Source organism: Eschscholzia californica, unplaced genomic scaffold (assembly GCF_041429995.1).
Source record: "Eschscholzia californica isolate CP2 unplaced genomic scaffold, dmEscCali1.0.p SCAF_4, whole genome shotgun sequence".
Classification (NCBI taxonomy): domain Eukaryota; kingdom Viridiplantae; phylum Streptophyta; class Magnoliopsida; order Ranunculales; family Papaveraceae; genus Eschscholzia; species Eschscholzia californica.
Genome location: NW_028238461.1, coordinates 43,187,658 through 43,200,154, shown reverse-complemented (window position 1 = coordinate 43,200,154; position 12,497 = coordinate 43,187,658). Strand labels below are relative to the sequence as shown.

Here is a 12,497-nt window from a genome sequence, read left to right as displayed (position 1 = left end):
TATTATACAATACGTATGTTGTATACATCAAAACACATATAGATTTGCAATCAGGAATGAATTTTGACTCTCCAATTACATCAATTGTTCTCCCTCCAATTTGCTTTCCTTTCTGTTTGATGTTCTTTGAACTTGGTCCAACATGTTAAAGAAAAAACTCATTAAGCTAGCTGTAATTAACAATCTCCCACCTACATTTTTCATTATGTATAACACAAAATATGAAATGTAATGTAAATAACATATATTGCTTTGTCATAAATGAACATGTACAGGAAATGTATTGTAAATAACATTTACAGACTCCAATCTAGTAGAAAAAAACTTGAAAAATCAACTTTTTATAATTTTCCTTGATAAAACTGTTTTAGAGAGAGAGTGTAACTAATCGAGCTAAGAGAACGAGCTTGATTGAAGAAATTTTAGGGTTTTCGAGTTAGGATTTCAGAGAGAGAGTGGACGATCTGTTTCTCAAGATAGAGAAAGTGAAATAAACTTTCTGATTTTTGGAAGAGAGAGAGAAAGTTAAAAGATATTTTCGGATTTTGAAAATAAATGACTGATTTTGTTGTGTTGTAAATTTTTCACGTACGAATCTCACGAAATTTGGACGGGAATTGAGGAAGGATTTGGATGGAACATGTTTCATCTATAAGAGGGTAAAAGGGTCCAAAAGGGAAAGAAATAAAATCCATTTTTTTGGGAAGTTAGGACCCTATTCCCTTTTAGGATTTTATTTTGGGCCTAAAACCCATGGATCCAATTTTTTTCTGCCCCTTTTAGATCACTTGGGCAATGAGAATTTCCAATATATGTACAAGTAGGGTTGGGAATCGGTCCGGACGGACAGTCCACGGACAGACTTGCTCCCGGTCCGGACGGAACGGACAAAAGTCTGCGGTGTCCACTCGGACTGGCGGACTAAACGGACGGACTAAACGGAAATTTCCCTTCAAAATGTCCGCCCGTGTCCGTTTTATCCATCCGGACATGTCGGGCACCGGTCGGTCGGGCTTCGGGTATTTAGAATTACAAAAAAAATTACAAAGAGGTGAAATTTTAGAATTTACTTAAAGATGAAGTTACAAATTTACAAACTATCAGTTGGAGAATACAACTTAATATTACACCAAAAATTTAGTCGATTATATCAACAAACTTGAAATAATGTTTGTGTTGTTGTTGTATCCTGAAATAACAAATAAGATGAAAACAAAAATCAGAAAATAGGATATAATAAATATTATACAATATCAGAAATCAGAATAATATCAAAGTTTTGAGTTTTACCAAGTTTAGATCTTGTAGATTTGATGATAAAAAGTTGTCGACGGTCAATGGTGATGATTTGATGAAGAAGAAGATGATATAGTAAGAAAACAGTGAACTACAAGTGAAGAAACAGAGAAGATCATCAATAAAAGAAAACAGAGAAGAATAATAATAAATAAAAAACTATATATATATATATATAGATCTTAGATCGTACCTTTGATCATACCGAAAGGATTAAATCACCAGATGTGAAGATGAAAATGAAGAGGGTTGAATCTTCAATCGACCATCGTTTGGGGTTGAAGATGATAACTACTTCATCAAACGAAAACGAACAAAGATTAGGGATTTAGGGTTGATTGGGTGAAGGTTGATTTTTCGTTGAAGACTAAACATGGTTGAACTTTGGAAGATTAAGGATTTAGGGTACTTAGGGTTAGGGATTTCAGATTTGGAAAATAGATTTAGCCATTTAGGTTTAGGGGATTAAGTCGCCGAGATTCCAGAAGCTAGAAGAGAAGAAGAAACAAAAGAGAAATGATTCTAGGGTTTTTTCGTGTTTATATACTCAAACTTAGGAAAATCCAACGGCTTAAGTGTAACCCTAGAAAATCTAATGGTCCATGATCTTCTAGTCAAGGTGCGGGCGGGCGGGTCTTACCCAAAGCGGGCGGTCACGGGCGGACCTCCGGGTAGACCTTTTTGTCCGTGACCGTCCGCTAGAGCCTTCTCGGTCGGACGGGCCTTGACCGATTCAGTCACGGGCGGTCGCGGTCTCCTCGCGGTCGCGGACGGTCGCGGGCGGATCCGGGTTTTCGGACCAAATTCCCAACCCTATGTACAAGTGTACCCAGACAACAATAACAATACAGTAGAAACAATCTCTGTCTGATTGGAAAGAAGGTCAATTCTTTCACATGTTAAATCAAGTTTTCAAGTGTTTGGTAGGGACATAGGATAATAAGGTGCCTTTAGAAAATACTATACTAATCGAGCTTTTAGATGGTGGTGGTTTTATACTTTTTGCCTTGATATCTTGTCTTCTCTAAACTGAAGTCTCCAACCCAAATTCTGTCAATCTTGAACTATATTCTTCATTTGAAATACAGGCCATACAAAAATAGATTTTCATCTGGCTTTTAAATGTCATTTCCAAAATCTAACTTTTTATTATTAAAATGTGGCATAGGGTATCTCCAAGTATTAAAAAGAATAGCAAATTACATCGACAAATCTGACATATGTAAGAATTGCAATAAGGCAGTAGAAACAATTGGTCATGTTCTAGTTTTGTTTTAACATTAGGGTCCGTTTGATACGTTGGAATGTGTGAGTAAGAAAATCAATCTTTTTCTGATGGGAAAGAAAGTCAATTCTTTCACATGTGAAATCAAGTTTCCAAGTGTTTGGTAGGGACATAGGATAATAAGGTGCCTTTAGAAAATACTATACTAATTGGGCTTTTAGATGGTGGTTTTATACTTTTTGCCTTGATATCATGTCTTCTCTAAACTGAAATTTCCAACCCAAATTCTGTCAATCTCGAACTCTATTCTTCATTTGAAATACTTCATATTAGGGATGTCATGTTTTAATTTAGGGTATGGATATTTCAAATTAGCTCATAGATTCATCAACTTAGCCTTACATTCATTAATTTGGGTATTGATTTGATCAATTTTGTATGTTTGGAACTGAGGGTTTGGTACTCGATTTGGGGTTTAGGTTTTGTGTTCCAAAGATCGATTTTCAGTAAATTTGTACTTCAAGAACCTCAAACCTTACTAAGTTTTGTATCCAAAACATGATCCTAAAACAAAAGCAAGCATACATAGTATAACATGAAACTGATATATTGATCCTAAAACAAAAGCAAGCATACATAGTATAATATAGGATTTGGATTTGAAAAAGAGGATCCAGAACATTGCTCGGCAACAAAAACAACAGAAATTTTGAAAAGTAAAATTACAGGACTGCCCTTATAGGAGGAGAGACGCGCAAGATCTAACAAAAATTGGTAAGAAATGGGTTTTCTCGTAAGTGGTAAAAAATTTTGGGCAATTTTCACACCTTTTTTTCTCACCAGAAATCGATTTTCTTACCTTTGAATGCAATCAAACAACGGAAATTCGATTTTCTCTTGAAAACAACTTTCTCAGCCATGTTTTCTCATGTATCAAACAGACCCTCAAATAAAATTGAATCTCTTATGAATTATAGTACTAGGATGGGTGACCTCCTGGGAAGTCCTCGTGTTGCATCCCTAAAGAAAACCTTCAACAAAAAAAAAAAAAAAATTCAACAAGCAAACCTCATGGAATCCTCTCCAATTTGAAAAAGAAACCTTACCACAAGCAAACCTCATGGAATCCTCTCCAATCCCATTCTGCAAGATAAACGCAAATGTAGCTATTAAATCTAAGTAGAAAAGAGTACGAATTTGTCTTATTATTCATGGTCACTCATCCGGTCACTCATCCCCGATCATCAAAGCAAAGTCAATTAAAACTCGAACAAGAATTAGTGTAGAAGACAGATAAAAACAATCTTAAAAGAGTCCAATGAGCAAAATCTTCAAACATGCAAATATGTTATCATTGAAGGAGATAATCGAACCATCATAAATCATTTGTGGAAAAGGAACAAACACCCACTAGATCTCTCAATCAATTATAGAAGAAATGAAGAATAATTTTGTTCTCTCTGTAATAAGAAATATAACGATAAAACCTGTAATCTAGCAACTGGAGCTGGCATGAATAATCCCGAGAAGTCTCGGGTTATGAATATCCAAGCATTAAAAAAGAAATTTGTAATGGAGATTAAATAGTACACCAATATAATAATATGAAATCACTGTTACATACGATAGCCATTTATACAGCAAGCTTATCGTGTTTAAAGGCCAAAATTTAGACTTAAAGAATTGAAAACTTATCTTCCTCCTTCGAAATCTGAATGCTTTCTTGAAAAATAAAAATTTCAACCGCAACTAAATTCAAACTTTTTCAGTCTTCTATTTCACATTGAGACCAGGGACATTTCTCAGTCCCATCTTGCCGACGATGAGCCTTGAAATGGCAGGAGGGGTATCAAGACCCATTGTCTGGCTGAACTCATTCGCAAGTTTCACAAGCTTGCTTTTGTCATTCCCGATTTTCTTGACTGAATTATAGAATCCTAGCCATGCCTGATACGCTGATTCTTTGCTCTTCATGTCTATATTTGACATTGCTTTTTCCACCTGTTAACAATCAAGATCAAATATATATTCATCCTGAATGTGGTGGTTTAGTGAAGAGAATTGTTGAATATGCAAACGTTAATATGCCGTAGTAGGTTTTCCTACAAACTAATCTAAATTGTACACATCAAGACCAACTATTAATTTTAGTTCAAATGCAATAGGTCCAAGGTAAAAGTATCCGAAGAGTCTATTAATCAAGTTAAATACATACAAAAATAAAAAAGGCCTCAGGAGTCGGGCATGGTCAAATCCTTAGTGAGCCAAGTGACTTGGGGAAGAAATAGTGGCTGAGTCGGGTAATTAAGAATTTTTAAGTTAACAATGTAAATTCTATACAAAGGGAGAAAAAAGAGGGATGGCGACTTGTGCAAGTACTTAGGCTACTGTACAAGTTGGGTCCGAGCCTACTTGTGACATATTATCGTACTTGTGAAAAACCTACTGTACAAATTGGCGAAACTCCAAAAGTTGTTACCCAACAAATGCAAAAAGTGCAGAATATAATCTATTTGCTCCCCATCACGAGGAGATGGCTATACGCACCATATGGTGTAGATATTGTATGTACTGGTTCAAGATTTCATTTCATCTGGATTTCAAATCTCATGGTGAATCTTAGCTAAGAGTATCATTATAGCCTTACAAGAGAAATGATTTACTTCTAAAAGAAGTTTGAACATAATCACGTAGAAGATTTCAAGTCAAAAATGTAAAGGTGGAAGATATCGTTTTTGTATGCTAAACCTTATAACTGTTACTGTACTACTTTTCAAACAAAATTAAGAGAACACTCACTCTTTTCTTGGAGTCAAGCTGAACTGAAGGTATTGAAGCCTTGGAAATAGGAAGATCCCTGAGATTAGATAAGAAAAACTCCTCCCAAGGTGCTAACAACAATATGCCCTGCCCTTCTTTACCTTTCCGGCCTGTCCTACCAAGTCGGTGTATGTATTGAGCTCGATCAGATGGTAATCCTACCTGTAACACAAAAATATGTTTAATGGAATATCGAAAGTTCAAAACTAAGCATATCACAGTATTAAAGTTTATGCCTCACGAGGCTTAGTAGTTGGTTCTACATTAGGCTACGTAACAGTATGAAGTTCTCTTTCGAATTTACCACATATTACAGAGTATACTACCCCATTATCCAACAAAAAATTGTGATTTATAATATTAATTTACCAACAAGCTAGAAACTTTTACCTTGGCTTCCGGAAAATACTTTCTAATAAGTAAACTACTGACTCTGTCTCTACATATCCCCCGTACTAACCACAGGAGCCCAACTGAGGCTTTCATAACTCTCCCAGATGCATATGTGATTTTTCCCCAACTACACTATGGCTATCTAAGAAAGGTAAGAGATCAGTTGAAAGACTTACATGCCTACACCCAATACTACAATTTGTATCAGGCTATCAGCGAGAACCAATCACGAGTAGCTAAGAACCTTTCAGACTTCTCCAGAAAGCTAAAACTCACTAATTTCCAACAGGTATGTGTATGTGTAACGTGTGCCTATTTTCAAGTGATATTTAACTAATCTTAATTAGCCTCAGTAATTTATTATATTCAGTAAATGACAGTTAATTTAATAACAAAAATAATCTCAAGATCCAGGTTGATTGTATCTTTAGAAAAATTAATAGTACCTGTATAACAAGGGAAACATCAGGGTAGTCTACACCACGTGCAGCTACGTCGGAGGTGACAAGAATAAGCCCTTTTGACCTTCGGAACTCGTCAGATACTTTTGTTCTATAACTTTGTGACTTCCTGGAATGGATCTCACGTACATTCAATTTGAGTTCAGACAATAGTTCAGCTACGAGTTTAGTGACCATAGCAGTCGTGCAGAATACGAGAACCTGAAATTTCTCACGTTAGCGAAGTTACTCGACATGTGCTCACAAGCAATTTTTTAAAATATTAAATATGAAGGCAGTTTGCTCTCACAAGGTGAGGTGGCGCACTTTTTGTAAGGAAAATGATATCAATTATGTAAAAACATAACATAATTTGTCTTCTTTACAACCATAATATAAAGCCCCAAGTGTTTAATAAACAAAAACCTAATATTGTTGTGTTGCTCAACAACTCAAAATGACACGTGACTTTAGATGCGCACGTTTTATTGTTGTGTTGACTGCCTCTCCACGAGGTATACGTCTTGAAAGTTGTTTACAACATTGCTCACAAGAAGCTTCTATTTACACTATTACCGGTTCAACAATATATCAAAAAGTGAGATGCAAAGTTACAAGATACAAGAAACACGTCAGCTCGTATACTTAATTCCTTTATTGAAAACCAGAGCGTTTTAGGAATTGAGGCATTCAACGAAAGGGAGAAAAAAGAAATTAACTTTGGATTAGAAATGTATATGAAGTTTCTGAGTTCGAACAAAGTACCTTATAGTCAGCATCGTCATCAATGTGATCTTTTAGAAGATTGTATACAAGAGGAAAATGCTGGTTGAGTGGTGCAACTAGATGCGTCTGTCTGACCTAGAATGAAGCCAAAATGAAATTAAGAAGCTTGGAAAACAGTAAGCTTCAATGTTCTACAAACAAAAATAGAACACAATATTTACCTGTGAATGTGTCTCCTGACTACCTTCTTCGACAACGTTAATGTATTCGTGATCTTTTTTCAAAGCTACATGACAAATTTGACGGACCTAAAAGCCAAAAAGCGAGTACGAGTGTTAGAACCACAAGACCCACTACTGTGTGTTTGTGTGTGTGTACGTGTGTGTCAGTGTGTGTGTGTGTGTGAGAGAGAGAGAGAGAGAGAGAGAGAGAGAGAGAGAGACCTCTGCTGAAACTGTAGCAGAAAATAACAGTGTTTGTCGCTCTTTTGGAACAGAAGAAATTATTCGCTCTATGTCTTTCCGGAATCCCATATCTAATAACTGGTCGGCTTCGTCAAGAACAAGCACTTTTACACCCCTCAATCGAGTCGCAACCCCCGCAGTATTCTGAGTGTGGTCTTTAAGCCTTCCAGGCGTGGCAATGAGAATCTTCATGGTCAGGTGAAATGAATAAATATAAGATCTAAATTCATTAAGATGACAGATGACTTTAACCAAATTACTTGGTAATAACATCTATTTTATTTGATTTTCCTTTTCCTTGACACATTACTTACAATTTTCCAATGAGCAGGGAACATCCCTCTACAAGATACAGCTTCTAAGCTACAACGAATTATTACCTGACAAGGTTTTGTTTTCAAACGTTTCTGCTCCATAGATAGGCTTACACCTCCAATTACAACTTGGACACCAATAGTAGGATGATATTTGAGTAACTTGTTGGCTTCTGCAGCAGCTTGATTTGCAAGTTCTCGTGTAGGGCAAATAACGAGAGTAAAGATTGGGGAATTTCTGTCACCGGTACCAACATGTGGCGATTTGACTATTGCTTCAATTGCTGGAAGCTGAAAGAAGGGTCCATAATAATTCAGTCTAAATTACCTACTCTTTCATACAAGGCAAATTTTTATCTGAATCCTAGAAATACTGAGGAAGGAAGATTTATACCAAAAATGCTACAGTTTTTCCAGTCCCTGTCCTTGCCTTGGCTAGAACATCCTTCCCTGCAACATGAAATAGATAATGACTTCAGTAATATGGATTTGAGAGACAGAAAATAGATGCTTTGGAAGATCTATAGTGCTAATTTCATGAATCCACTCAATCGAAATTTCTTAACAGGGATAGAAACTGGTTAAAAATCAAATTAATGGAATAAATAATAGTATCAGACTCCTATCCTCTTCTTGTTCACCTCTCTGACGTACAAAAGGATGCGATAGACACATTCATTTTCACTATAGCAAACAAAGTCAGAGCACCCAGCACTTGTACCAAAAATCTTCAGCCTACAGTCACTTGGTCCAACTTAAATTTGTTCCAAGATACTGACTATTGAAAATCCCATGTTTGTAAGGTTGGTCCAAGAATACATAAAAGACATGATAAATAACGTACCATCAATATTTAGACTGAAGCACAAAGAAACACAGTTACGTTTAAATCTACAAAATAAAATGTCAAAAGAGGCATTTTGCATGCATCAATTGAGAAGCCTAAAAGACGAGCACTCTTGAATAGAGACACTTCAATAATGCTTTAAGTTATATAAATCACTTCGAAGCTTCATAATTCATGTAAGAGGTTAACCAATGTTCTTAGAGAATTATAAACCTTTGAGAATGATAGGAAGAGTTGCCTCTTGCACAAGGGTCATCCTCACATATCCAGCATCTTTTATTCCTTTCAACGATAAGGGAGAAACTGAACATTGTTCAAATCTAAAAAAGAAAGAAAAAGGTTTAGAGAAAAATAAGAAACTAAGTTAACTAACAACCAATCAAAATACAGAACAAATAAGTAGAATTTATATAAGACAATTTCAACTTACGAAATGTAAATAATATGCATCCATGATTTATCTTAACTCGACAAGTAGTTAACTAACAACCAAGCGAATATGAAACAAATAAGTAGAATATTTATATACGACAATTTCAACTTAAGAAATGTAAATAATATGCGTGATTTGTCTTGACTCGACAAGTAGTTTGCCTTGCAGGTTATATAAAATTTCTAAGAAAAAAAGGAGCATTCACGTCTACAGACACGAGGGTGAGCAGAAATTTTCTAGTCATGACATGAATTTAAGAACTTTTTTTTTTTAAAGTATGATTGAATTAAGAAAGGAGAAACAAGAATTTACAAAGGGATAGGAAGAAAAAAGGGACTACATTGGGTACACCTCACCCAATGATACTCCCCCAATTCGACACAAAATCAAAATACGAATACATTTTCGCACATCCTAGCTGTCTACTCCACGCAAACAACACGCCTAACACGTCCTCCCTCTCCACAGCAAAGCTCATCATGGAGTCTCTAAATAACCCCTCATTTCTGGCCTTCCAGATTGACCAACATATGGCCGCAGGGACTAAATTCCACAGGTCTCTCTTCATCTTTTTAACTGGAGCCGCCCCCCACTGCTCCAAAGCTAGGGAGATAGAGGCTGGTGCGCACCAGGCCGAGGGGATCGAGCCAATAAAGAAGTTCCAAAGCTTCGAGGCTTCCTTACAATGGATGAGCAGATGACTGATGGTTTCCTCTTCTATGCAGCATCTGCCACACCTATTAACCATGTACATTCCCCTCTTTTGAAGGCTATCTACCGTGGGAAGCTTGCCCAAAATAGCAGCCCACATCAAGAAGCTGACTCTCGGAGGGATTAAACTGCTCCACAAGGCTTTGAAGTCGAAATTAACCTCTGGTTGCCCCTCCTGAATAATAAAACGAGCATAGCACTGTTTGACTGACAAGTCCTCCTCTTCCTTATTTCTCCTCTTCCTTATTTCTCCATGAATTTAAGAACTTCGAGCATAACAATTCATTCAAATGGATCAATGAACTTAAGAACTTCTAGTCATGGCATGCATTTAAGAACCTTTAGCATAATAATCCATTCAGATGGATCAATCAATCATCCAATTTAAAGAAAATCAGGAATATTGTCCAAACTTTATCTCTAACTTTATTTGGTTAATCAGTAATCAGTATCTAGAGACTAGAATCCCTAATTGCCGAACACTTCCTCGTCTTACAATGACGAAATCACATCAACTGAAGTCTGATTCTAAACTTCTACATTTACTTACAGTATGGTAGTGTAGTACCTAATCTTAACTAAAAAATCAAGCACTTCTGAACCAAGAAAAGCAGGCATTTCGACATTAAATACATAATTTATACGTATAAGGTCTATCAATAATTTCGATCAATTCGAAGTGCAGCCCATTGAAACTTTCAGAAAATTAAACATATAATTGATATAACACAAAAAAAATGTGATTTGAGTGTTCGAAATTTTTACCTAGTCTGACTCAGATAGGAATCAGCTTCTCCAGATGATAAGTTAGGCATTGGTGTAGGTGCATTCTCTATGGTAGCCCCATTCAGTGAAGAACTCAAACCCTCAATTTTGTCCTCCCCACTTTCTTCATCATCCTCTTCAGATGATTCATCCTTTTCCTTCTCAATTAAGTTTGTCTCGGATTCGAACTTTGGGATTGAATCAGACCCATCTCTTGAATTCCTGGAAAAAGTAACATTCCCACCCCTAGGAACACTATTTCTATTGGAAAATTCACCTGAATTACTTGCCCTTTTCCTCTTTGATAATACTTCATATCTTCCACCTCCTTCATTATTCAAAGGCGAAAATGAACTCCTGCCACCACCTCTACCTCCACCTCCGCCTCTACCTTTACCTCCACCTCTACCTCTGCCTCTATTACCACCATTTTTAGGTCGAAATGAACCACTCGAAGAAGTTCGACCACCAGAAGATCCTTCCTTGTTAAACATTGAACTCGGGAAACCTAACGTATTTCGATTTCAAAGGGAAGAAAGCGAAAACGCTTTACTGAAAGATAACTGACTATTAATCGAAGGTGTAAAACCTAACCAGGTTGAGGAACTACCGCATAGAGAAGAAACCCTAAACCCTAACCGCTTGGTTGATGCTTTGGGGCATCTAAAAAGTCTACGGGTCATCCCAAATCAGGTGGAAATGGACGCTCCCACCACCACCTTTCTTCTTTCACACCGTTAAGGTTCGCGACAACTCTTAAAAAAAGGAAATTTAATATTTTCTTTCTCCTCCCACCACCGACCATTTCCATCTCTCACTGTTTCTCTTTGTTCCGGTGAAATGAAAGGTTCCCTTCGCCGAAACCCCCTTCGTCGAAGATTTCAAACTTCGATCGAGGGTCACATAACCCTCGATATTAGAATTCCTCCTCGAAGTCATCAAGATTTAGTCTTGAAACTATTCTCTTTGTTTCAGATGAAGAAGGTTCTACAAAATGAACCCTTCTCTTCATTAGAATAATGAGAGAGGGAGAGAGACAGAGGGGACAGAAAGAAAGAAAAAATAGGAAAGGGGAAAAAACAAAAATAGATAAGACAAGAGCAAAAGAAATTGAAATGGTAGCGGCGGGAGCAGGTGGTGGGAGGAAAAGATGATCACCTAAATTTCTTAAACGGTCTTTGGTGATGACGTCCGTCGAAGACCCTTGTCGGTGTGAAAGAAGAAAAGGTGGCGGAGTTTAAGGGGCATTTTGATATTTTTCCAATTTAAAAAATTTCACCCCTAAAGCCCCGACTTAATTTCTCCATAATTTAATTTTTGGTTTAATGGCCACTCTTAAACACTAATTAGATTTTCGCCGCGTCCTACGGACGCGACCAATCCCTCCTGGCTAACGCCGGAAATGACATTCCTAAGAAAAACCTTCTGGAGATGGAAAAAACAAAGACCGCTTAATAAGAGCATCCCTAATGCAACACTCAAACTTAGAGTGCCACCTAAGATTTTTTGAGTTTTTTGTAAAAAACTCTCTCCAATGCAACACTCAATTTGGATCTCAAAATGATGTGGCATCATTTAATATTGAGATATCTCAAGAAGAAACTCAATGTTTGAGATTTCTTTTGAGGATCTCAATTGGTCACTCAACATTAAAAGCAAATCTAACCATCTAGGAAATGACACCTAAGTTATTTTTAGGTTTTTAGAGTGTTGCATTGGAGATGTCTTTTGAATTGAGGATCTCAACATTGACATCTAGGAAAGAGAAACTTAATTGAGCCTTGACACTTAGGACTATTTGAGTTTTTTTTTTTTGTTTTGCATTGGAGATGCTCTATAGAGATCCTCAATTTTTTTTGTCTCCAATGCAAAACTTTAAACTTATCTTATTTACTTATGTGGCATAGTTATTTTTGTCAATAAATAATTAGTTATTTTAGAAAATATAGATGACTCGATTTCTATTGGTTGAAAATCAAATATTGATGAGTTGGACAATTAGAGATATCTCAAGAGGACACTCTATTTCTAGAGTGTCCTCTTGAGATATCTCTATTCCACCC

General features: G+C 36.5%; 1 protein-coding gene and 1 long non-coding RNA gene across 2 annotated transcripts; both read right to left on the bottom strand.

Moving 5' to 3' along the window:
* Positions 1 to 826: 826 nt before the first annotated feature.
* Positions 827 to 1,589, bottom strand: LOC147544896 (uncharacterized). Its single transcript, XR_015224092.1, has 3 exons — positions 1,490 to 1,589; positions 1,291 to 1,387; positions 827 to 1,189 (listed from the first exon to the last, which is right to left on the bottom strand). It is a non-coding gene; the product is annotated as an uncharacterized LOC147544896 (long non-coding RNA).
* A 2,486-nt stretch (positions 1,590 to 4,075) lies between these two features.
* Positions 4,076 to 11,964, bottom strand: LOC147544895 (DEAD-box ATP-dependent RNA helicase 31-like). Its single transcript, XM_086672965.1, has 10 exons — positions 10,435 to 11,964; positions 8,739 to 8,845; positions 8,073 to 8,128; positions 7,745 to 7,969; positions 7,344 to 7,550; positions 7,122 to 7,208; positions 6,940 to 7,035; positions 6,181 to 6,396; positions 5,321 to 5,503; positions 4,076 to 4,522 (listed from the first exon to the last, which is right to left on the bottom strand). The coding sequence occupies exons 1-10, from the start codon at positions 10,926 to 10,928 to the stop codon at positions 4,295 to 4,297; spliced, it is 1,899 nt and encodes a 632-aa protein (XP_086529091.1). The 5' UTR covers positions 10,929 to 11,964; the 3' UTR covers positions 4,076 to 4,294.
* Between the last annotated feature and the right edge of the window lie 533 nt (positions 11,965 to 12,497).